General features: G+C 41.4%; 1 protein-coding gene across 4 annotated transcripts in view; it reads right to left on the bottom strand.

The window, feature by feature from the left end:
- GPAT3 (glycerol-3-phosphate acyltransferase 3) overlaps positions 1–24,933 on the bottom strand; it is a 57,593-nt gene extending 32,660 nt beyond the window's left edge. Inside the window, exons 1-3 of one of the 4 annotated variants that reach the window (XM_082653353.1) lie at positions 24,871–24,933; positions 23,660–23,946; positions 16,009–16,075 (exon numbers count right to left, since the gene is read on the bottom strand). In XM_082653353.1, coding sequence (XP_082509479.1) covers positions 16,009–16,075; positions 23,660–23,800 — 208 coding nt within the window. In that variant the 5' untranslated portion in view covers positions 23,801–23,946; positions 24,871–24,933. Of the gene's footprint in view, positions 1–16,008; positions 16,076–23,659; positions 23,947–24,160; positions 24,471–24,531; positions 24,636–24,870 lie in introns of those variants that run through there. The other 3 variants (XM_082653351.1, XM_082653352.1, XM_082653350.1) reach the window with 3 other exon arrangements.
- Positions 24,934–25,243: the final 310 nt, after the last annotated feature.

Raw genomic sequence — 25,243 nt, forward strand, 5'->3', positions numbered from 1 at the left:
GAAATAAAATACAAACTAAAGTTGAATAAGAAGTGGTAAAACTATCACTACTAAGATAAAATAGCTGCATGCCTGAAAAAAAAAAAAGGAAATCTGAAACCTACATAAGTAGAATTCTTACTTTTTTATATCCTTCTGCCTTACTAAAATCAAAGCTTTCCAATATACAAACAACAATCAGTTAGAAGATATGATGGAAGAAGAGACTTCAATTATAATATCTACTGGAATTATAAACTTAAGAGGAAATGGACACTGTCTAAGGAAAACTTTCAAACACCTCTGGAGGGTACAAAGAAACACCTAAACAAATGGAAAGATGTAATGTTCTTGGAGAAGAAGACTCAACACAGATAAGGTCAAACCACCCTCAGTAAACTTATAAATTTACCACAATGCCAATAAAAATAGATAGTTGTATTTCCTCTGGAACATAGACAAGCTGAATGTCAAGACCATACGGATCATAAGCAAGAATTCACAAGACAGTTCTGTAAGGAAAAGCAATGAGAACAACGATCCCTGCCAGATATTAAAATGTCAATAATTAAAACAACGTACCAGTACATGAGAAGACAAGTAAACACTGCAGAATAGACAGTTCAGGAATAGATCCAAAACTATACTAGAATTCAGGAACTTATTAAGGTTGCATCACAAATCATCTGGGTAGAGATGGGCTTTTTAATAGACAGTGTGGCAACATCTGGATAGCCATCTGGACAAATACACCAGAATAAAAGAATCAAATATTTAAATTGTTTTTTTTAAAGCCATAAAAGTAGTCAAAGAAAACACTGGCGAATTCCCTTAAGACTTGGCAGAGGGAAGATTTTTCTACTAAAAAAACTAAAAATCCAGAAGCTATAGAAAGAAAATATTGATAAATTTGACTACATAAAGATGAAAAATATCGGACTTCCCTGGAGGCTCAGTGGTTAAGAATCCGCCTGCCAATGCAGGGGACATGGGTTTGAGCCCTGGTCCCAGGAGATCCCACATGCTGTGGAGCAAATAAGCCTGTGCGCCACAACTACTGAGCCGGTGCTCTAGAGCCTGCGAGCCACAACTACTGAATCCGCGTGCCACAACTACTGAAGCTCGCATGCCCAGAGCCCGTGCTCCACAACAAGAGAAACCACTGCAATGAGAAGCCCGCGCACCGCAATGAAGAGTAGCCCCCGCTCGCCGCAACTAGAGAAAGCCTGTGTGCAGCAACGAAGACCCAACACAGCTAAAAATAAATAAATAAATTTATTAAAAGAAGAAAATATCTGCATAGTAAGAAGCATGATAAGCAAAGGGGAAAAAACAATTGCAAACTGAAAGCAGTATTTTTATCTCAGCACAGACAAAAGCTAATTAATCACTTTAATATATGAGAAGGTCCCAGAAATCAAAGTGAAACAGAAATCAAGAGAGAGAGAAAAATGGGCAAAAGAAAAGAAAAATTGCCAAAAGACAGTTTCCAGAAAAAGAAATACAAATGGCCCTTAAGTATAAAATGTGTACCAAATCACACTCTCTATAAAAGAGATGCAAATTAAGAGTAACATGAGTTTCCACTTCTCACCCATCAGACTGGTACAAACCCAAAAGTTTAACATACATTTACAGCATTGGTGAAGCTGTGGGGAAAGAGGCACTTCCATACATCCCTAGTGGAAGTACAAATAGTACAACCATTAATGAAGGGTGATTTGGCCATCAATCAAAATTACAAATGCTCTCTGACAGAGCAATCCCATTCATGTCACAGATTTATGTTACATGTATTTCATATTACAAATAATGTGAATCGCCACATATTTTTTGATAGCAAGAGGTGGAGAACTACAGGTAAGAAACCATTTGCATTGATGTAATGAAATTTCTTGTAGCTGTTAAAAAAAAAGAAACTTTCTAAGTAATAATATGGAAAGGACTATAGGCTATAAGTGAAAAACTGGCTCAGAGTAGTGTTTACTGTACATCATCTTTGGTATTAGCAACTGAAGAAAATAACAAACATTTCCATTACAATAGCACGTTTGAGGTCACATAAAGAACCACTGGAACATCCATAAGACACTAACATGGCATAGAGGTAGAAAGTAACGGCTAGAAGCTACACGTATCAAAGCACATGTTTTTAAATTGCTATGATTTTTGTACCATGTGAATGTAAATACTACCTATGCCAGAAAGTTTTTAAAAGATGTGTAAACCCAAATTTAAAATGTTTACACAAGAACTTGCACACACATATCCTTTGTGTGTCATCTGCTGGCTCTCCCAGAATCCCATCAGTCTGATGGCTCAGCCTATGCAGAACTGCAAAGATGCAAGAAAGTGAAACCGTACTACGATCACTTTCCACATAAACCAGTGTCATCCCTGCATTTCAAATCTTACCCTAAAATACGTAATTTCTACGTTAGCTTTAGAAGTCCCTAATAACCCCACCACCACCTCACATGTGTAGACACTCACAGAAAAGCAGTTTACAGATAAGGTATTCACTGTTTTTATTTCTGAAAAAGAGTTGATAGAAAACATCTATTGAAAAATATAGCACAAAAGAGTATCAGTGGACAGAGGAATGAGGAGAGAGAAAATATAGAGTTAGAACTCTCTCTCCTCTGAGTTTCCACTCTCTCTCTTTTCCCTGGTTGATCTTCATCTTGTTCATTTATCTCTTCCTGCCCCCCTTTTTTCTCTAGCCTCTATAAATGTCTTTCACTCAGTGAGTTCATTCAATCTACCATTTCAACTTCCACCCTCGGCAAATAATTCCCAAATGTACATCTATAGTCCTGACGTCTTCCCCAAGGCTCACATGTTTTTTTTTTTGCTTTGATTTTTTTGTGTGTGTGTGGTACGCGGGCCTCTCACTGCTGTGGCCTCTCCCGTTGCGGAGCACAGGCTCCAGACGCGCAGGCTCAGCGGCCATGACTCACGGGCCCAGGCACTCTGCAGCATGTGGGATCTTCCCGGACCGAGGCACAAACCCACGTCCCCTGCATCGGCAGGCGGACTCTCAACCACTGCGCCACCAGGGAAGCCCCAAGGGTCACATTTTTATATGGCTGCACAGACCCTCCACCTCTGCACCAGCCCCATGGCTCTGGTTCAAGGCCCCAATACCTTCCAAAATGGCTTTCCATCTACCACCCTCCTTTCTCCACTTTCCCCACCCTCTTCCTAACCTGCTTCCAAAAAGCTACCAGATTTGTCCTGAATTTAATTAAGTAATTTCTTGGCTTGGAATTTCAAGGCTTTTTAGGATTGAAATATCCAATCTCGACACTTTGCACCTCCAACTCATCTTCACTCATCCTAGCTCCAACCAGACTAAATCAGTTCTTGGGCCCCTAATATCTCTTAGGCTCTCCTACTCTCCTGCCTTTGCTTACAATTTCTTCCACCTGATACCCCTTTTTCTAAAATTACTCAAGATTCTTCACATCAGCAGACCTCCATTTTCCCCTTTTTCATTTTCCTTGAGCCCATGAACCACCAACCCCATTCACTATATGATGCAGGAGTTGTTTTAACTGATTATCAGCAAAGACAGGGGAAAAGTCCATGTTACATCAAACTTACAAAATATCACTTATAAGTTTCTAAAATTAAATCAGGCTTACACTAAAAGACAGAATGGATGACTTGTCCTATGAGGGTGAGGGTGAAATGGCAAGGCAATGCCCTCCCTTAAAAAAAAAAAAAAAAAAAAGATGTTAGTTCTTTTTTGTTGATTACAAAATGCCTGTTTTTCTCTTGTGCACATACCCTGATACACATGCCTCTGTATTGATTAGCAATCTTGGGCACAGGCTCATTGAGATAAGCATCAGAGGCTGAGCACTGTCACACGCTGGGATTTCGCAATGCCTGCTGGCATCACACACAATGTCTGTTGTCAAGGGTCATGCGGGTTGACCACTGACTGGCAAGGAAATTCACCGTTTAGAACATGAGTCACTGAAAATGAGGACATTCATTTAGTCAAGTAAATTTGTGCTAATGCTGTTGCAGAAGCAGGAAGAGGAAAGGATTCATCTGCATGATACACTAACAGATACCAACTTAATTTAATAAACAAAAAACTTACCACACTTTGAAAAAAAGAACATACACCTACCCTTTGCAAAGGCTTGGAGTACTTTACATAGTCTACCAAGCAGGTGAACGCTTGAATTAATCACACATAGCCAACGTCTGTACTCTCTATCCAATCTTAATCTCATTTTCTCTCTCTCTCCTTTTGTTTAAGGGATGGTCTCTGAAATTCATTATCAACTTCCCCTCTGCTAGTTAGCTATTTATGTATGTATGTATGTATGTATGTTTGTTTGTTTGTTTATTTGGCTGCACCGGATCTTAGTTGTGGCACGCAGGATCTTCATTGCTGTGTGCGGGATCTTTAGTTGCGGCATGCGGGATCTTTTAGTTGTGATGTGCGTGCTCTTACTTGTGGCGTGTGGGATCTAGTTCCCCAGGGATCGAACCCGGGCCCCCTGCATTGGGAGCACGGAGTCTTAACCACTGGACCACCAAGGAAGTCCCTCCCCACTGCTTAAATCAAGAGAATGCCACTGGTTTCAAAGGGATACCTGAAATCATTGCCCTTAATGCTGTTTTCTCTTGCAACTTGAAGAAGGTTGTCGTTTGTTACGTATATGCACTGTCTCCAGAGTACCTTAAATTTTGTAAAGGCCTGAAGCCATGTTCCTCCAAGTTGCTGTCCTCTGCATACAATGCATTTTTCCAGGTATCCAAAGATAATAAGGCCAAATGATCCACCGACAAAGTTTGTCCATGGCATCCCCTGCACCCTCAGGCATCAGGGTCCACTTCTATTTCCCAAGTGAAATTAGCAGGTGCAGGCTGCCCAGTGCTCAACACCAGAGAAGCACAGAGGCAAATCCTGTTTCCAGAGAGAAACACCTGGAAAGGAAGAAGGCTCTAAAGCCCTAAGAGAAAAGCGTCCCGTTCTTTACTCTCATTCACCAGGTATCCCAGAAGTTACAGGAGGCATAAGGGGTCTACTGGTTCTGCTCCCTGAGAAACCTTCGGAAGATGGGCTAGGGCTCCAGGGTATAGAAGCTCTTCTCTAGCCAGCCCAAGCTTTGGCGGAAACAGAGCTTTTGAGGAAGAGAAGCAGAGATACCAGGCACCTGACCTAGAAAAGCGAGGGAAGGGGTCCAGAGTAGAGCTTTTCATCACACTGTTCTGAGGTTGGCACACCAAGGAGGAGGGCCCTGCCTAAGAGTTTTGCTCACCCCCAGGGCATCCAGACATCACTGCCTTCTTCCTACTCCAACCCGTGAGAAAAACTGTCTAATCACAAGTCCAATGGGATCTCTCCTTCCTCTGAGCCCAAGAGCCTATTCTCAACAAATGTAGAACCCACACTATCTGCTCCCTATCTCCCCCAACTTGCGTGTACGAGGCATGTTTTGGTGCCCTTGCCCCTCACTTTCTTGTTGGTTCGAAAACTTATGCTGCCCCAAGTGCTTCAGCAAAAAAACAGAAAATTGGGAAATGCTATTACAAAATCTCTTGAAGAAAGGAGAAAAGGTGAAGAGGGCTTGAGGAGCTGTTGCTACTTTCTGGCAGAATAAAAGAACTGATGAAGAGCTTTCTCTACCCATAGAGCCAGTGACCCACAAGCAGACACCAATGTTACAGAGATAAACACCACATAAAGACAGACTGAAAACTGAAATACTTAAAATATTTATAGGGAATTTGTTACAACCAAGACAAAAAGGCACTGCTAAAAAATGAAGAGTTTTGTTATATAATTTATACCTCTCCCCAACTTCTCAATTATCTATCCAATTTGCAAAAAATCTATATGTAATCTACCTACTAGTCTGGTCCAGTTTTCATATCCTTTTTTGCTAACGAGAAGTTCTTTCTTACATCTATCAATTTTTTGACTTCAATTTAAGCCAATCTTTTTATTCCATCTTTTATGGATATGGAAGAAAAGTGAGATGGCTTCCTCCTTCTAATAATTAACCAACTGAAAAATGTATAATCCCTCAGCTTTTTTTTTCTTTTTCTAAATTCAATAATCAACCCTCACAGATCTCATTAAACCCTTTATACAGGCTTCAGAATTTCCTCTTTACCACCCTTAATACAAACAGTAAACCTCAACTTACCTGTGCCTTTATATCACATCTAAACTGCTTTGCATTTGAGGCCCTTCATAACTTAATCTTATTTCTATCTTTTGTCTCTTCTATAAACGAAGCTCACTCCCATTGTTATTTAAATGATTCCCTCATTTTCCCAGTTTAGAAAGCCATCACCTTAGTTAACCTCAATCCACCTCCACATGGCCAGTTCAACACCAAACATCCACAAAAAACCCTCTCTGATGTCCCCCATCCAAAATGATCTCCTTTCATGCTACACTCATTAAGTTTCTTCCTCAAATTTATTATATTTCTATGTTTGTGGACTTCAATAACACCAGTGCTGCCTGATTCTCAACTGCCACATGGATATCCGGATCTTGGTGATATCTCCTTAACTAGGCTAAGGGTTGCTTGTGGGCATAGTTCCGAATATAACATAGGCACACGGAAGACACGCAGGAATCACTGTTCATGGCCAAGACCAGGGCTAGTGATTCAAAGCAGCGCATCACTGTGTAGTTAAACATGCTGGCTCTTTTATGCACTGCAGCATCAGTCTAGGTTCTGTGCCCTGCTTTCCACTGCCTGCTTATCTAAAACTCTGCCTGTGGCTTTCTGAAGGGGCCAGTTCCTATCATGTATGTAACCAAGCCTGGTTTCTTATCCCATTTTGGAGCATCCTCCTTGGGTAAAGGATCTTGAATGTTTTCCTTTTCTCTGGTGGCTCATTCATCAAAACCATCAAGGTTACTTTAAATTCTATTCCTGTTTCCTAGGCTGTTTAAAACCTGACTAATTTAAGAGTATTCAGTCCACCATACTGCACTTCAATGATGTCAAAGTCATCAATGTAACCTCAAACAATACAACCAAATCTAAGCCAAACCCAATTACTCAACAGGTTCCCTTCCTTTCAGTTAGTGGTCCTCTGATGAGCAGTGTGAGAAGCCCCATCTAATCTCCAGATCAGGAGTGTGACAAGGTTTCATCAGGAAGGCCAACCCCAGGTCAGTTGGTAGTGAGAAGCTGTCTGCAGGTTTGTGCTAAAGAGGACTTTTGAGGTCACATCTTGGTTCAGTGACAAAGACGTCATCAATTAGTGATGTCTGTCAGGGCCATGGGAAGGGTAACAGGTAGAATGGATTTGTTGACTGTGTTATTTGGGATTAAGATAAAAGCAAAAGCTTTACTGAAATAAAGCTTCTATTTTCCTGATTTCTACATGGTTTATATATCTATAATAGAATAATTTGCCTTTTTTGTATTGTGAGTAATTTTCTATTAGTGTCTCTCAGTTATCAAGACTAAAAGTACTAAGCTAGAAGTACTGGTGATGTACTTTTAGTCTCTTGAGAAAGGTGGATGAGAAAATCTACCTTCTTTTTCATCATTATTTACCCCAGTTAGTTCTCCAGAAACTTATAAAATAATCAATGCTGATTATAAAATGGGAGGATTTTAGCCCCAGATATAAATACTAATCACAGAATTAAATATGTGTGTATATCCATTTTAAAGCATAAGTGGGGTGGAAGTATGGACATTGCAATCAGTTGCCAATCAACACTGCAGAGAAACCAACAGGCATTTAGAATAACAGGCAGAGTTTCATTTTAACAATTAACATTTTAACATCTCATTCAATACACTGTTGACCCATATCTTGACTGACATCCACATTAACTTCGTTTATTTGGACATAAGTAGTCTGATTAAACAAGAAATCCCACAACACAGAAGAGTCCATAAACTTCATCATCAAATGAACCATCAATTCAATTAAAATGTCAACCTTATGGTTTGGCATTTATGTACAGTATCTTTGATCATAATGCTGGATAGTCTTAATGGATTTGTTTTCTTTAAAATTTCTGTTGATGATTTAGGATTGAAATGTTATGAGTTTCCTAGGATGTGACAAAGCCAACACTCAGCAGAGGAGATTCCATTTGTGGAAAAGTCACCTCAACCTTCAAAGGGAGAATTAGAAGACACTGGCCAGAGGGGCTGGTAAGGAAGGCATGGTTTAGGGTAGGAAGTGATGGCGAGGGATTCTGAGTAGGAAAGACAAATTGGGATTCCTTTTCAGGCTATCTTTGACTAGCGATGTGATCTGAAGCAAGTTATTTGACCTTCTTCACCTGTAGTTTTCTCATCAGTAAAATGAGGATTAACAAGATGTTATCCTCATGTAAATAATGTAAATTAATTTTGCACAGTGGAGTTGGTGTATAAGAAATAGTGGTGATTATTATTATTATTGATAGGTTCTTATCTATAAGGCAGAAACAAAATGGAGAAGCTCTGGAGTTTTGATCAGGGTTTTCTCTGTGGGGTAGGGTGGCCAGAAGCGGTATGGTGAATGGGAGGTTGGTTTTGGGAACACTTTTTTATTTATTTATCTATCTATCTATCTATCTATCTATTTATTTTTGGCTGCGTTGGGTCTTGGTTGCTGTGCACGGGCTTTCTCTAGTTGCGGCGAGCGGGGGCTACTCTTCATTGTGGTGCACGGGCCTCTCACTGCAGTGGCTTCTCTTGTTGCAGAGTATGGGCTCTAGGAGCACGGGCTTCAGTAGTTGTGGCGTGCGGGCTCAGTAGCTGTGGCTCATGCGCTCTAGAGCGCAGGCTCACTAGCTGTGGCGCACGGGCTTAGTTGCTCCACGGCATGTGGGATCTTCCCGGACCCATGTGCCCTGCATTGGCGGGCAGATTCTTAACCACTGCGCCACTAGGGAAGTCCCTGGGAACACTTCTAAAATGACAAACTGGATTTTGAATTTGATGGGCACCTGAGGAGATGTCTGCTCCTCCCAACAGTAAGGACAACTCTAAATAAACAGGGGATGTGTTCTCAAGTTGACTGTCCTATAATCTGATCCTATTATCTTTTCACTCTCAAAGAATCCTTGTGTCTTAGTTTTCACCCAGCTTTTTCAAACCTCCACAGTTCTGAGATGAAGGTACCCTCTTCTAAACTACTGAGGTATTTGGGACTAAGAGAGCTAAATCACCAACAAGATCCCCAACTAGTTACTGCTGAGGATAGAAAGATTTAAAACCTGTTTATATTAGGTACAGTTTTTTAAAAACTAATTTCACAGAAAATAGGGACAGGGCACAGGGCAAGTCATCCACTTTGTTACAGCTGTATGAAAAGAAAAACAATCTGAAAAACAGTAGAGAGTATGTTTTATGGGCTAAAATATACCGGAAAACCTGGTTTATTAGCATGGGAGCCTTTCTTTCTGTGACTTACCACTTAAATTGCTCTTTCTCCACCCATCCCTCACAATGCAGTTAAAAGTATTAGGCTGCTCTGACATTCTGCCTTCCTCTTTCCTGCCAGAACCACTCCATCTCGCTTACTCATTGTTGGCCAGAATTACATGCTAAGTCATCTACTTTCAGAGGTGAGAGCACATACTCATATGCAAGTCTCTAACCCACTCTAAAGTAAAGTTTCTCCTAAAGAAGCAGTCTATTTTCCTCGGATTACGAGGTGAAGTTTGAAGTTTGTCTCACCTCTACCTTTCCTTAAGGAACATGCCTCCTCTGCCACCATCCAGAGACCCTGTTAACACTGTGATTCCCATGCCTTACCTTGCATTCTATCTTCCCCCAAACCAGCCACCAAAAACTGTAGAAATCAAGTTCTGCTCCTTCAAGGGGCTATTAGTTAGAAAGCTAGAATAAATTATGCATAATTATGCCAGTGAGAGTGGCATAATAGATTAATGCATTATTCACTAAGAGAGGTGGTTCCCGAAGGAATGGTCCCAAAGGAGGGGGGGGGGTGGGAAAGAGGAGGGTTTTGCCCCCAGGGGACAGTTGGCAATATCTGGAGACACTGTTGGTTGTCACATTAGGGGTGTGCTACTGTCATCTAGTGAGTAGAGACCCAGGACACTGCTAAGCATCTTACAACACATAGGACCTCTCCCTGTGACAAAGAATTATTCTGCCCAAAATGTCAGTAGTACTGAGGTTGTGAAACCCAGCTCTAAGAGGTAATATATTTCAGTTAACAACTCCTTTGTTCCACAGGTTTAAGTTTCTATTCCAGGCACTAGGCATGCTGACTAGAGATGTATTTTGGAGCATGTAAGCATCAATCACACCCCTGAGACAGGTACCTATTTTCTATTCATATGAAACTAGTTCCATTTATCAGACTACAGACTCTAGCTGAAGGCTTAATGATATTTTATTTGGTTGGTTTTCTTAATGTTTATGTTTAAAATACAAGTTTAACCAAAAAATATGAGTTCAACAAAGAAAAAATTCCATTGTCATATCTGCTTCAGATATTTTTGAAGAAAAAAATTATAGGTACAGTTAAAGCCCACCTCCCCATCTGTTCTCCTCCCTCCTAGCAGATATATCATTTCCACATGTATTTTATACTTATCTACATACCTCTACATAAATATATAGTTATCTGTTTAAGGTACTAAATTTTAAATGAATGTTATTATACTATACATTTCTTCTCTCTCAATGTTTGTCCATTTTGTTTTCTTCTTGTAAATCCAGTTAGTTCATTTTGATCACTGTACAGTACAAATAAAGCAGCTTACATAATTTTCCTCCTAAGGAGTGACTGGGTCGTCTCCACATTGCCACTATTTGTATGCACCTGTAACACGTCTCCTAACACACATATGCTGAGAGTTTGGGTAGGTCTGGTACCTTAGGAGAAGTGGAATTGTGGGGTTACAGTGCTACGAATTGCCAAATTGCTCTCCAAAGTGTCCCTGAACTAAGTTTTCATTATATTGCACTTAGAAATGCAGATGACTGATCTTACGGTTTTAAAACAAGCAAACAAAAAAGAATCAAACCTTTGCCTTCTGCAGAACTATATTAACATATTAGGATTAAAATACATGGTATGCTAGTGAATTTTTTCAGAAACACCTTCTATCAAGTAATTTTTGTTCCAAGAAGAGAAACTGTACTCCATATGTCCAATAAAGGCAGTGTCAATAAATAAATAAGCAAACGTATTTGTGGACCATGACTGAATGTCAAATCAAACAATCAGTTATCAAACCATTTTGAAACTGTTAGAGAAATTTATATATGGATTATGTATTAGATGATATTAAGAAAATATTAAGCTTGTAAAAGGGATAAAAGCATTGTGGTTCTTTTTTAAAGTCCTTTTTTAAAAAATGTATAAAAAGATGAAATCTTATATCTGCACTGAATACTTTAGCAAAAACTGAGGAGTGATAGATGAATCAAGTGTGGCAAAATCTTGACAAAAGTTGGCTATACGGGTTATCACACTAAGTGAAATAAGTCAGAAAAAGACAATTATATGACATCACTTACATGTGGAATCTAAAAAATTAGCACAAATGAACTTATTTACAAAACAGAAATAGACTCACAGACATAGAAAACAAACTTATGGTTTACCAAAGGGGAAGCCAGCGAGTGGTGGGAGGATAAGTTAGGAGTATGGGATTAACAGATACACACTACTATATACAAAATAGATAAACAACAAGGACCTATTGTATAACACAGGGAACTATATTCAGCATTCTGTAATAACCTACAGTGGAAAAGAATCAAAGCAAAAACGGATAGAGATATACACATATATACATGTATACCCAAATCACTTTGCTATACACCTGAAATTAACACAATACTGTAAATCAACTGTACTTCAATTAAACAAAAAAAAACAAGTTGGCTATATGGGTCTCATTATACTATTTTTCTACTTTTGCTTATGTTTGAAAATTGTCATCATCATCATCGTCACCATCAGGCAGATAGACTAATAAAAGCAGGTAGACATTTGGCTGTGATAAAGAAAATCTCAACCTATAACCCTTCCATATCCCATAACTGGATTATTTTTCTCTCTGCAAGTAGTCAGACACGTTCTAGGATTTTATGAGCAAGATAACCCCATTAAATGCATTATAGTCCATATCCTTGAGGACAGCAGACACTGATTTATATTCAGAGAACTTACACCAAGACAATAGTACGAAATCAACTTAGCTGATTTAAACAGACTATCAAAAACGGCCCGCCCAAGACAAAATGAGTATAGAACATGACACTCCTCAAATTTCTGTTACAACGTATTATCCCACACTTTCTGTGAAGTTCACAGATCTGCTTAATATTGATGCAACTAATATTGTATTGGCATCAACATGGCTAGTCAATTCTCACAAAAGAATCCCAAATGTAGGGCTTCCCTGGTGGCGCAGTGGTTGAGAGTCCGCCTGCCGATGCAGGGGACACGGGTTTGTGCCCCGGTCCGGGAGGATCCCACATGCCGCGGAGCAGCTGGGCCCGTGAGCCATGGCCGCTGAGCCTGCGCGTCCGGAGCCTGTGCTCCGCAACTGGAGAGGCCACAACAGTGAGAGGCCCACGTACCGCAAAAAAAAAAAAAAAAAAAAGAATCCCAAATGTAAAAGTAGAGAGAAACGTTAGGCAGCCTGAATTCTCTCTGGACACTTACAACATCAAAGGCTTCACCGTAGCATTTTGTCCTTTGTGTGTGTTTGAGGGGAGGAAGAGGTGGAGGGGGCTGAGGGCAAGAGATACTGGGCAGAAGAGAAACTTAGCCCAGGGGCTTAATTAACGGTGGGCCAGGTGACCCCAAATCCTTGCTGGGACAGGGCAACGTGGAGGACCTGAGGAAGCAAGTGCATTTCCCATTGCCAACAATGCCGAGTCCGGCCAGCAACACAACCCAGGGAAAAACACCGGAAGGACTGAGCCAGGGCCTCTACTTATCTGTATTGTTTAGGACTCACTCCCCGGGCAAGGGCACCTTCAGGCCTTAACTCCTGCCTGTCGACATATAGTCGCTAATCACTGTGATGTCCTAGCATCGTAATGCAATTACAGTGGCATTAATCCTGAGTCATGAAAATGACATAATTAATTACATTCATTTCAATCACAATTAAAATTAGTGACTCATTCAAGTCTGACAGCATAAGTTCTGGAAATCAGGTACCCAAAGAGCGAGACTGGTGGCTTCTTAGAGTCAAACGGTCCCTTGAACTAGTTACAGCAGAGGAAAATGAAAGCTGCTAAAATCTCCATCAGACCACAAGCCAGGGTCTGAGAAGATGCATTTGTTCTATGGCTAGAGTGGTAAAAGTACAGCTGATGCAAAGCAAAAGACCCAATACCCTTCTCTCTTCTTGTTTTACCACACAGTTCTCAGGGAACAAAAACTAGGGTAGAGGGTAACTCTGTATTCTCCACTGAAGTTGAATGCTTACCTATAACACAGTTACTTGAAGGGAGGAGAAAATTTATATTCACCACTGTATTAACAATGAGAAAAAGTCCTTAAACCCAGAAGAGGAAGGTACAATGATAGAGCTTCTTAAAGAGCTTTTATTCATGATCATATCTGAAGCTCAATGAGCTGGACAGTGTTTTAACCGAAGACATGGTAGAGTACAGCCAAGGACAGCGAAGAAGTATTTAAGCACAAAGATAATAATTCCCGAGGTTCAGCTTTCAGTTGGCTTATTCAATAAAAGCACAGAAGAAGTACAACACAAGAGGGGTTTAACTGGAGAGGGAGACTTGAAAACTGTTTCCAGAAATGTGCTTCACCAAGTAGAAGAGCAGCAAAAGGAATTTTCTGGTGCAGAAAATAAACATAACTCTTGTCCCTCTTTACCTCATCTCTCCCTCTCAATTCCCTAAACCTATCATCAGCACTGTATCATTCGACATCTCAAAATTGCACCCACACCCCTGGGACCCATGGTCTGCCAGTGACCCTTGCCTAAACTTTGGCCGGCTCAACATTGACTTGTGCTCGGTTGGCTGCGGTACAGAGACACGATGCTCTGAGGGCAGGCGACTGCACCAGCCAGGCACACAGGTGCTCAGTGTTTCATCACCCTCTGCCTCTGTCTAGGACTGTGATACTACCTCTCGGCTGACTCTAAACACCAGAATGTACAGGTGTTTAGAGTCAGCTGAGACTGACTCTCAACAGGGCACACACCCTGCCACAGGGCGACTCAAGCAGGATGTAAGTCAGGATGGGAGTAGAGGTGCATACCATGTACAGTTGAGGTATTAATACAGATGAAAGCAGCACATAGCAGAGCCTAAATGAGATCTCACCTCATCCTTTGCTTATGCCACTATTTTAGCATTTATCACAGTGGCCTATCAGATGCCTGTCTCCCCACAGGAGCCATGTCTTAATCATCTTGGGATCCCCTGTCAACCTCACAGGTAGCAAATGCTCAGTAACTACAATAGTCAATTCCCAACTGCACAGGCTAAAAGGGAGAGCAGCCACTCTGAATGAAATATGATAAATTCTGTAGGCATTAGCCACACTCTAAACCATTATTATATATATTTTCTCCTCCTACTCACTTCCACTCTTTCCTGGAGGTACCAAGAAAAAGGCAAAGACCAAAAATAGAAAAGACAGATGCATGATTAAAAAAAAAAAAATCCAACAAGTGGAAATATTCACTCTCATTAGGCTGAAAAACCTAAAACAACGCTACAAACACCCTCAGCTAGTGGTTTTTTAATCCTCTTAACCTACCAAATTGAAACACTTTGTGCCCTTTTAAATTCATGGCCCAAGACATGCGCCACCACCACCCCAACCTGTAGGGTCCCATAGAATTTCACCCAAGAACAATGACAGCCCAAAATCTCACCAAGTACAACAAAAAATCAGCAATAAAGTTTGTTCTCTCCTTAAATCACAAGGGCACACATTTAAAAAGAACCCAGAAAAAAAATTTAGTAGATCTGCTACACCTGAGAGAAAGTATCTCTCAGGTCAATAAGAAGAGGACCAAGTAGAGCCAGAAATATCCAATCTTGGTTAACATGTTATTGGTGCTAACCCTTTGGTGTTTAAGTGGACACCATGAAGCTCTACTAGTTGCTTTAATCATTTGAACATAACAATCTAATTACACAAAAATGCACAGATGTTTTCACTCAGATTCTTTATTTCCTAAATGCACTATAGCATATAATTTCTACAATTCCTCTTAGACAAGCCTTCAGAAGATAAATTCCTTCTAGTGAAATGTTTGACATTTTGACCATCTTTAACCCTAAATCAGATGGGCACAAAATTGTTTCTATATTATTTTTGAAAAACACATAAAGCCTTAATCTTTTAATTAAATCAAGGGTTTATTTCTCCTTAATTTCACAGCCAGCACTTCCACAGAATTCTACTCCCCTTTGAACCCAGTGTCTTAAAAATTCTTAAAATTCTTAACCCAAGTGAAAGGGTTTATTGGGACAAAGGCAAAGCACACATATAGAAGCAGGGACTGCTTAGCTCGGCTGACTTGTTAACTCACTTCTAACAAAAATTAAGTGAGTTTCTTTACTACAGGACTTTTCTGAGCCTTTGTTACTATACATTATTAGTCTCCAAAAGGAATGTGTAGCATGTGGTGATTCCCAAGCTTATTTCACAAGGGAGTTATTTTTTTTCTTTCATGCGTTACTAATTAGTTTTTAGCAGGAAAGAATATTTTGAGGAACATACTTTGAGAACCACAAGTTATAAGGTGCTAATGAAACCTCAAACATAGGTTTAACTTAACACCAGGTGGTCCGATTAGCCTTTTTTTTCTTAAGACCATTAACTACCATGGGCAACCACCTTTAAATACATACCTTTAGAAATACCCTATAAGAACATGTAGATGAACCAGCACATATTACATCTTTACAGTAAAAACTCATCCAAAAGTCAGAAGGCGGCTATTTTGCATAAAGGTCAGAATTATGAACAATCCAAGGCCCATAAAATGTACTAATCTATGCATATTTGAAGGATACTTTAACCATTAAAATGAAAAGGAAGACTTACCAACAGAAGCTGAGCTTTTAAGAACTGATTCCTTTGAGACTCCTTTTTCAATTCGTAACGTGGCCCACTGTTCAAAAACAACAAATATTAATGTAAACTGTGCCACAGACACAATGCAAGATATTTAAACCATGCTTATATAGACGTGAAATTAATCATTAAGCCCTGGTGTTATGTGAATTGAAGAGATACCCCACTGAATCTCTGATATAAATAGTATTCCAAATCCCAGGTATACTCTTATATTAGTTACTGGTAATGCCCAAATAAAAGGAGGAAAAGATCATGTTTACCCTATTAAAAAACCCTCACACACACCTGGTACCCCAATAAATTACTCCTTGGAAAAGTCAGAAAGCATGAAGGGCAAGAGCATAGACTATGGCATCAAGTCTATCTGGGTTTAAAATTACTTAATCCCTCTCAGCCTCAGTTTCCTCATCTGTAAAATGAGGATAATAGTTCCTATTCCATAGGGTTGCTATGAAGATTAAATGAGATTAACACATGTAAAGACATAAACACAGGGCACAAAGAATATTATTTTCATAAGAAATTAGGCATTCAAGGATGAGACACACTCAAAGATGCCTAATTGCCTGTATCAGACAAAAGCTTTCAAAAGGAGCAGTGTGAGACTGGGAAAGCTGGAAAGGAATCCATGAAATCACTAACTAAAAAGACATCTGCCAGGAGACTGGGATTGACATATACACACTACTATATATAAAATAGATAACTAATAAGGACCTACGTATAGAACAGGGAACTCTACTCAACACTCTGTAATGGCCTATGTGGGAAAAGAATCTAAACAAGAGTGGATATATATATATTACTGATTCACTTTGCTATACAGCAGAAACTAACACAATATTGTAAATCAATGATACTCCAATAAAAGTTTTAAAAACAAACAAACAAAAAGTTAAAAAGACATGTGGGGGCTTCCCTGGTGGCACAGTTGAGAATCCGCCTGCCAATGCAGGGGACACGGGTTCAAGCCCTGGTCTAGGAAGATCCCACATGCCATGGAGCAACTAAGCCCGAGCGCCACAACTACTGAGCCTGTGCTCTAGAGCCCACAAGCCACAACTACTGAGCCCACGTCCTGCAACTACTGAAGCCCGCACGCCTAGAGGCTGTATTCCGCAACAAGAGAAGCCACCGCCATGAGAGGCCTGCACACCACAACAAAGAGTAACCCCCACTCGCCTCAACTAGAAAAACCCGCGCACAGCAATAAAGACCCAACGCAGCCAAAAATAAATAAATAAATAACTTAATTTTAAAAATCTATATATATATTATGTAGATGACTACAATTCTAGAAGCTAACAATGTCTAAATTGACCTTATTTGGGGAGGTGGGAGAAGAGCAAAACAAGAGGTAAAAGGCACTATAATTATAATTACGACTTAGGCACTCTTGAAGGGGCAAAAAGACAGAATTTATTAAATATGTCAAGGCAAAAACCCAGTTGTTGCTGGGTTTGAAGGGCTCAAGCAGAGAGGTAAACATTTTTTTCTCAAATAAATAAGAAAATAAGTAGTAGAGAATAAATAACCTAAAACATGTACACGAAGGTCAAGGAGCAAAGCATGATCTGACTACGTCAGGACCCCTGCACAACATCCCAAAGAGCAAAGTAGGAACATGCCATGGGTGCTTAGAAAACAGCCTATGAATAGAGGCTTAATCTTCCCAGCTTCAAGTGGCAAGTCACAAATGATAATAGGCTCAGAGTCTTAATCTGGTTGCGTCCTTTTCTCTTCCTTGCTGATCTAGGCAGGAATTCTCAAACTCCAGACTTTACCTCCCATCTCTTCTCAATAGAGGTAAAGGTTTATTTCCACAGTTTTTCACTTTAAAGCCCTGTTACCTATTATCAGTTGTAAGGAGACCTAAGACATGATTAAGATAAAACTTTGTCAACAATCAATCATCCTTATCCTGGAGCTCACTTTTTTCATTGTGGGCATGTGATTTTATATTTTATATAAATGGTAATTACCTTAGACTAGAACAATTAGTCCATGCTTATAAGATGGAAAACATTAGTATTCTTTGGCTATTATGGGTTGAATTGTGTCCCACACAAAGCACCCCAAAAATTCATGTGTTGAAGCCCTAACGCCCAGTGCCTCAAAATGTGACTATATTTGGAAACTGGGCCTTTAAAGAGGTGATTCAGTTAAAATGAGGCCCTTAGGGTGAGGCCCTAATCCGGTATGACTGGTGTCCTTATAACAAGAGGAAAAGAACCAGGGTCATGTACAGAGAAGACAGACCATGTGAGGTCACAGCAAGACAGCACCATCTAAATCTAAGGAGAGAGCCCTCAGAAGAAACCAAAGCTGCTGACACCCTAATTTTGGACTTCTATCCTCCAAAACTGTGAGAAAATAAATTTCCATGGTTTAAGCCACCCAGTCTATGGGACTTTGTTATGGCAGCAAACTAATATGGGGGCATTCCTCCAATGACATGATGTGCTCCAAAGAGCTCCCTGTGCCATCATCAGAAGTTTCAGAAGACAGACCCTCTCCTGAAATGCTAACTCTGAGGTCTATCCTCCAAAATGTAGTTACAATGTTCAAGATTAGCAAGTTTTAAGGTTGGAGGAGAAGTCACTTAATGCCAAAAGGAATTTGTGCTGGAAAACGGTTTTCTTCTTTGGGCTAACTCTCCAGTGAAAATGACCAAGTGCCTATGCTCTGCAGCTGGACAGACAGAAGTACACATGAACTGCAGTTCTGCCACTTCCTTGCTGTAATCATCTCAGACAAGACTTTAACCTCCTGGGGTCTAAGTTTCATCATCTCTGAACAATACCAAGGGTTGTTGTAAAGATTAAAGGAGATAATCTATCCAACGACCATCACACAATCGGCCACAAGGTAGAAAAACATTGGCTTTCTCCTCCCTCCCTACATCTATATAGATGCCAAAATGATCAGTTTGTTTTCCAGACCATCAGTGCATCTCCCAATAAATAGCTATTTCTCTTTCACCACGCCAGCTTCTCTAGCTGATCAGGTAAGCCCAAATACAGAGGAAGAATATCTCTTTAGAGGTTCTAAATCTCTTGAGGTATCTCAGGACACATCTACCTCAAGGTACCAGGAAAGACGCAGCTCTGTCTGCAAAGGGCCCTGAAGATAGCAGCTTCGAACAATCCTGGCTACCACTCCCCATCTCACTACGCCTACCAAGAAGGATGACAACTTTCAATCCGGTTTTCACCCCCACTTAATTTCAAAATCCTCTTGGAAGAAAATAAGTAGCTGTCCACAATTCACCAAAATAAAGGGTTAAGTATAATTTTTAAAGCTTAGGCCAAAAGCTTGCAAAAACGAGACACTGTCACCTAGACAATTCAACTTTCAGTTTTCACACTAAAAAGACATTTAAGAATTGACTAAATAGAGGGAAAGGAAAAATGTATAAAATTATATAAAAATTCAAAATATTAGGCTTACTCAAATAATAGCTGGCCATCATCTGTAGCAAAACAAAAGTCTCTCAGCAGAGTCTGTCATTTTAGCAGAGTAGAACTCAGATTCAGATTAAAATCCTGATTCTACCACTGACAGCTGTATGCCACTGTCCAGACAAATCACCTCTCTGAACCTCCATTCTCCAGTCTATCAATGGGAATAATAACAGACCCTAACCCAGAGAGCTGCTGTAGAATTAAGTTATCTGAAAAGCATATTGCTTTGGTAGCTTTTATTATTACTTTCTGTCATAAAGAGTCATGGCCTTCTAGCAGATTTATTATATTTCCAACACCAGGGATAATACCTGAGTGTTATAATAAGAGGTGTTTATCACCTGAAAATTATTGACCTGCCTTTTTAAAATGACGGAAAACTAATTGGTGGATGGAGGAAATGGTAAGGGAAAGAATAATAACTAAAATAAAAGGCAGGAGTAGGCTATTCTGAGTATGTATGTGTGCTGACCCATCAAAGATCTGAAGGTAGGTTAAACCTTAGCCACACAGGAGCAAAAAAACCCCCAAAAAAATACAACCAAAGAGTGTTCCAATTCAAACTCCACTAAGATTTGAGCACCTACTATGTATCAAGTGCTTTTATTCACCTTTCTTCATTTAATCTGCACAATAACTCTGTGAGGCATATTCCTGTACACACATGTAGAAACTAAGGTGGAGATGTTGAGTGATTTGCCCAAGGTTACAATGCCAGAAATTTGGAGTAAGTTGTTCATGCATCCAACTTATTCCTCAAAAGTTGAGGGAAAAATCAGTCCATTAACATTTATCTTCTCTGTCTATTGTTTGTATTATCTGGTTAGATTAGATAATTTACATATCATTCCCCTGCCTTCTTCTTCTCCATCAATCCTATATTCTCTTCCCATTCTTTATTTCCCTCTATGAACCTTAGGCCAATGAATAGCAATCCTTAGGTCAATCAATAGGAAGCATCATTAACCTTGCAGGGCTGAGAACAGCATATTTCAACCTTTAATCCATGCTCCTGTTTGACAAACATAAAAAATTCACACACACTCTCCCAGAGATTCAGATATATACATCCCACCATGCAGATGGACTACCCTCTACAAATCCTCTCAGCCAAAAGTTTTACTTTTCATGGTTTGTATTCCTAAAACAATTTTCCCTAATATACTGCTACCATATTGGCATATATACTCCTAAGAAATTGTTATATACCCCTTGAAAATCACTGGTTTAGAGAATCACTACACTTACTCTAGGCTAAGAATTCAAGCCTTACCCTCAAGCAGCTTGCCATATCAGGGACCTATGAACACATCTAGAGATATTCAGCAATGCAGAAGGCAGCATTCAGTAGGTACTCAATAAATAATTATTACCTGAACTGATGAGCTAAGAAAGGGCCCCAAGAAGAGCATATAGTTGGCTGAGTTACTTGACAATTAGCAGTTACCACAGTCAGCTATTCTGAAGGTACCCCACACACATTGCAACTTCCAGAATTTGAGTTTATGATCACAAAAAATCTAACCATTGTCAAGAAAACTTATCAAAGTAAACACATCATGTACCAAACTAAATGACCTTTTAAAATGGTGTGTAAATTGTGACCAAGGAAACCTGTGAAATAGCTAATTCCAATCAAAGAGCCCAAAGAATATTCTTGGGACTGGAATGCAAAAGAAAGAAAGAAGCAAATCAGTTGAGAACATACTAAAGAATAATGAGTAGCAGAAAGGCGGGGCCTTGAATGGACTCTACAAAAAGGCAGGGTATGTTTCCAGATCTAAAGATGTTCTAATATTAAACAACCAGCACACTTTTTAAGAGAATTATCCCCATAGTTGGCAAAAAAAAAAAGCAATCCACTGTACCAACCTCTGCCTAACAGAAATGTCTCTGAAACATCTAACGCTGTTCTGGTTAGAGGATGGAAAACCCTGGGTTGCCATCTCCCCCTTCTGTGCCTAAAGCAGATATCGCTATGGAATGATAGCTCTTTCCTGAGGGGCCCAGCTGCTTCCAAACACAGGCACTCCAGGCAGCTACCACCAAGTCAGAGTTGGCTCACAAAATGAATCTCCATTCTAATTCCATATATGCCAAGCATCTCTCTGACCTAATAACTTTGGTCTGAGCTAAGAAGATGGTTCCTTATGCTGCCATCTACCTGGTTTCCAAGCTAGGTGGTGTATCTCCCTCTATAATTAGAAAACTAGCATTCTTGAGAGTTTGATTAACAAGGAGTGCACCTCTAAGTCTCTTCAAGTCTAGATGGACAAAAATTAAAACTTGAGGCCCTGCCACACTGAAGCCAGACCCTGGACTGGAGACATCCCTTCAAAGTATAATAGTTATTTGCCAGGCTAACAGCAACTAGCAGGCCTCTCTCCCTGACATCTCTTTAGCTGTATCCTGACTTACTCAAGCAAGCATATAGGAGTCAGCAGCTGGCAGACAGGTGTGCAACTTACTTTACTCTATCTTCACTTGGGGTATCAATTCCAAAAGACATTGCTACATGGGAGAACAGTTCAATCATTTCAGTTCTGAGAAAGAGTGAACACCAGCTGAAGAGGATCAACTGCTACGGGGAGAGTATTCTGAAGATCTAACAGTAAGAGGTAGCTAAGAAATTCACAGTAGAATGTGACCAAGTTCAGAGTGTGACATCAACAAGATAAGTTCAAGACTGTGAAATATCTCCCAAGTAGAAACAACAGAACTTTTAAAACATGAGGGCTGAGGATGAAGAATCAAATATAACTTCAAAGACTAGACAGAAAAATAGCCACAAAGAGAAGTACAACAAAAATGTGGGGTAAAACAGGAGATAAGCAGCCAGAATAGATTTGCAGGAGATTAGCTGGTGGGAGATCTGCTGGTAATCTCCAGGTAAGAGATAAAAGATTAGAGATGTATATCTGGGAGCCACCCTCCTGCCTGAGGGAGAAGAGCAAATAAAGCCACGCCTGGGGGCAGACATAGAATAAGGGCAGAAAACTGCAAACCGTATTAGAAGGTACTTTAGTAGCTACAGAAACAAGGATGCTAGAATCTAAGTAATAATATTATTACTTTATTATTACTTTAATAATAAGAATAATATTATTCTTTTAATAGTAGCAAACACATACAGATACCATTCTAGGATGCTTGACATATTTTAACTCACTTAAACAACCCTATGGAAATAGTTGTTATTGTTACTCCTATTTTATAGATGAGGCAAATGAAGCACAAGAAGTAGGTGACTTCCCTATGGTCATATACTGAGAAGCAGAGCTGGGATTTTGGTACCAAATCAAAGCAAATTTGCATCCAAAGTCTGCACTATTAACCAATAGCTGCAGGCCCTCTCCTCAGTTAAGACTCCTGTCTCCACCACTTAATTCAAGCAAACCACTGAACTTGTCAGAGTCTCAGTTTCCCTACCTGTAAAAGGGGGAATAACACTTGCTCTCCCTGCCTTCCAAGGCTTTGGGGAGCATCTGATGAGAGGATCAACAGGGAACCCTCTGTGATTTAATAAAGCCCTGTATTAAGGGTAAGCTGTAGTTGTTCCCCATCAGGCCCACTTAGAGTTGAGGTCAAGGAATGTAGATTTTCAATGACATTTCAAGTGCCATTGGTTAGATTAAATTTCCATGACTCTGTTAAAATATAATCAGACTTCTTTCTACCATCCAGCAATTGGTGTCTTATATTGAGCATACACTACAACATGATGCCTTTCTGGACAGGATGCCTTAGTCCACGAAAGGACCTCTGAAACCTGGGGCTGTAAAAACTAAGGACACTGAGGTGACAGCTGCCCCGCAGAAAGGATATAAAGAAATTCGGTGATAGAAAAGGTGGTTGCATTGATATTCTTATCAGTAAAAATCATAATAACAACAGCAGGGGGTGGAGGTAATTCTGCCTCCAACCGCAGCAACAACAGGGTGGTCCAGTGGTTTTAGTCCGAATCCCTCCAGCTCTGCGGGAGAGGAGGGATGCAGCCGCGAATAAACTAAAACGCACACCCCTCCAGACCACTGACTTTACTTACTGGTCCCCTCGCGTCTACTCGTCTTTCAGCTCTACCTTCGTTTCGCATCGCCCCAGGATCTCCCTAAAGCCCTCGGAGGAGGGGCCGCGGCATGCCCCCATGCGCTCACCTCTAAAGTTTTCACCAGGATCTTCATGTAGAGCTCGGAGATGCCCAAAGACAACCCAAAGGCCGAAGGCAGGAGTATGAAGCCGAGCACCAGAGTCAGCCAGGTGTAAACGATCTTCCCGGCCAGCTCCGCGCTATCCATGGCTTGGCGCACCCAGAAGGGGTCCACGGAGGAGGTCCGAGCGCGACAGCTTTCCCTGTCCCCAGCTAGTCGGTTGGCAGCTCCGGGAGCAGAGGTACGGGGCCCGGCTCCCCGGAGTCAGCGCCGCCGCCGCCTGCCTCTCACCTCTGCAGGGAAAACAAGAGAGGACGGGAAAAACTTTCAGGAGGACAGCAATTTCCTTCCTCTAAGGGCTCCACCTCGCCGCGGCCGGCTGACTCTTTCTGGGCTGGAGGCCCAGGCCCCCTGCTGCCGCTTGCGCAGACCTGGTAGCGCCCGCCAGGCGACCAGGGCTGGGGGTGAGCGTGGAGACACGCGAGCGCAGCGGGGAACGTGTCCCACCCTGTGCCTGATTTCAGTTGGGTGGTGATTGGGGCAACTCAGCGTTGAGTCACGGAGGCCCTCCCGGAACGAGGATCCCTGCGGCGCCGTGCACCGCACCACCTCACACCAGCCGCTGGCGGAACTGACGCCTGGTCCAGGACTGCGCTGCTGGTGGGCTGGCTCGGACGCTCAGCGCCCAATTTCTGCACCCTGCCCTCGCCCCACCTCCTCCGCCACCCAACGGGGAGCTCTAGTAGGGATCTGCACGGAAAGCGCCGCAGCCTCCCGGGCGGCCTCCAGTCTTCCCCGCGCCCCGCCTCGCCAGCACTCCCAGCGGAGGTTCTTCAGGGAACAGAGTTTTCATCTGCAACACGTTAGAATTTTCTCACCCCCGGAATGAACTACTGACGTGTCCGGAACGCTTGAGAAGGTCCTGCTTGCGTGTGTATAAAACGACCTCTCGGCAGGGCTGTCAAGGAGAGGGAAATGCCCGCGGCGCTACTGAGCTGCGGCTTCCTCCGCTTCCAGGTCTCCCACTCCCTCTTCTCCCTCCTCCTTCCCCTCCCTACTCTACGGAGCTGCCGGGCGAGATCTTGCTCTTCCTGAAAGTGGAAAGTTTTCTCCACGAGTCGCCTTCCCGGCTCAGCCGCCGTTCCCTTGGCACAGAAATCCTTCCGCCGAGGGTCGCTCTCTTCCTGGGGCAAGATTCCAACTACAGCTTCCCCTACCTTTCACCCAACACGATTCTCACAGAAGCCACAGAAAAACACCAGGCCCCCGCAAGCTTCATCCAGCTGACGCGCGCTTCCAGGGAATTCAGTGCCCGCATCGCTGCCTCGTTAGCCCTTCTTAGAACAGTAAAGGGCAAAAAGCTTGTACGGGTATTTACTTCACTGCGGTTCATGCCTCTTAGAAACCTGATCTGTTTTTAAGAGTAAGCATAAGAAGGGATGTTGAGATGTAGTAGATAAGAAAATCAGGCTCCCCCCGTTTCCAGATCGTCACTGAATGGGACCAAAATCTCGTACAGGTCTCTTTCGGGTGTAATTTCAAGCTAGAAAAACTGGGACGGCAAGCAAACTGAATTCAAAGAGTGTTGAC

The sequence above is a fragment of the Grampus griseus genome (genome assembly GCF_964374135.1).
Source record: "Grampus griseus genome assembly, chromosome: 4".
Taxonomy (NCBI): Eukaryota; Metazoa; Chordata; class Mammalia; order Artiodactyla; family Delphinidae; genus Grampus; species Grampus griseus.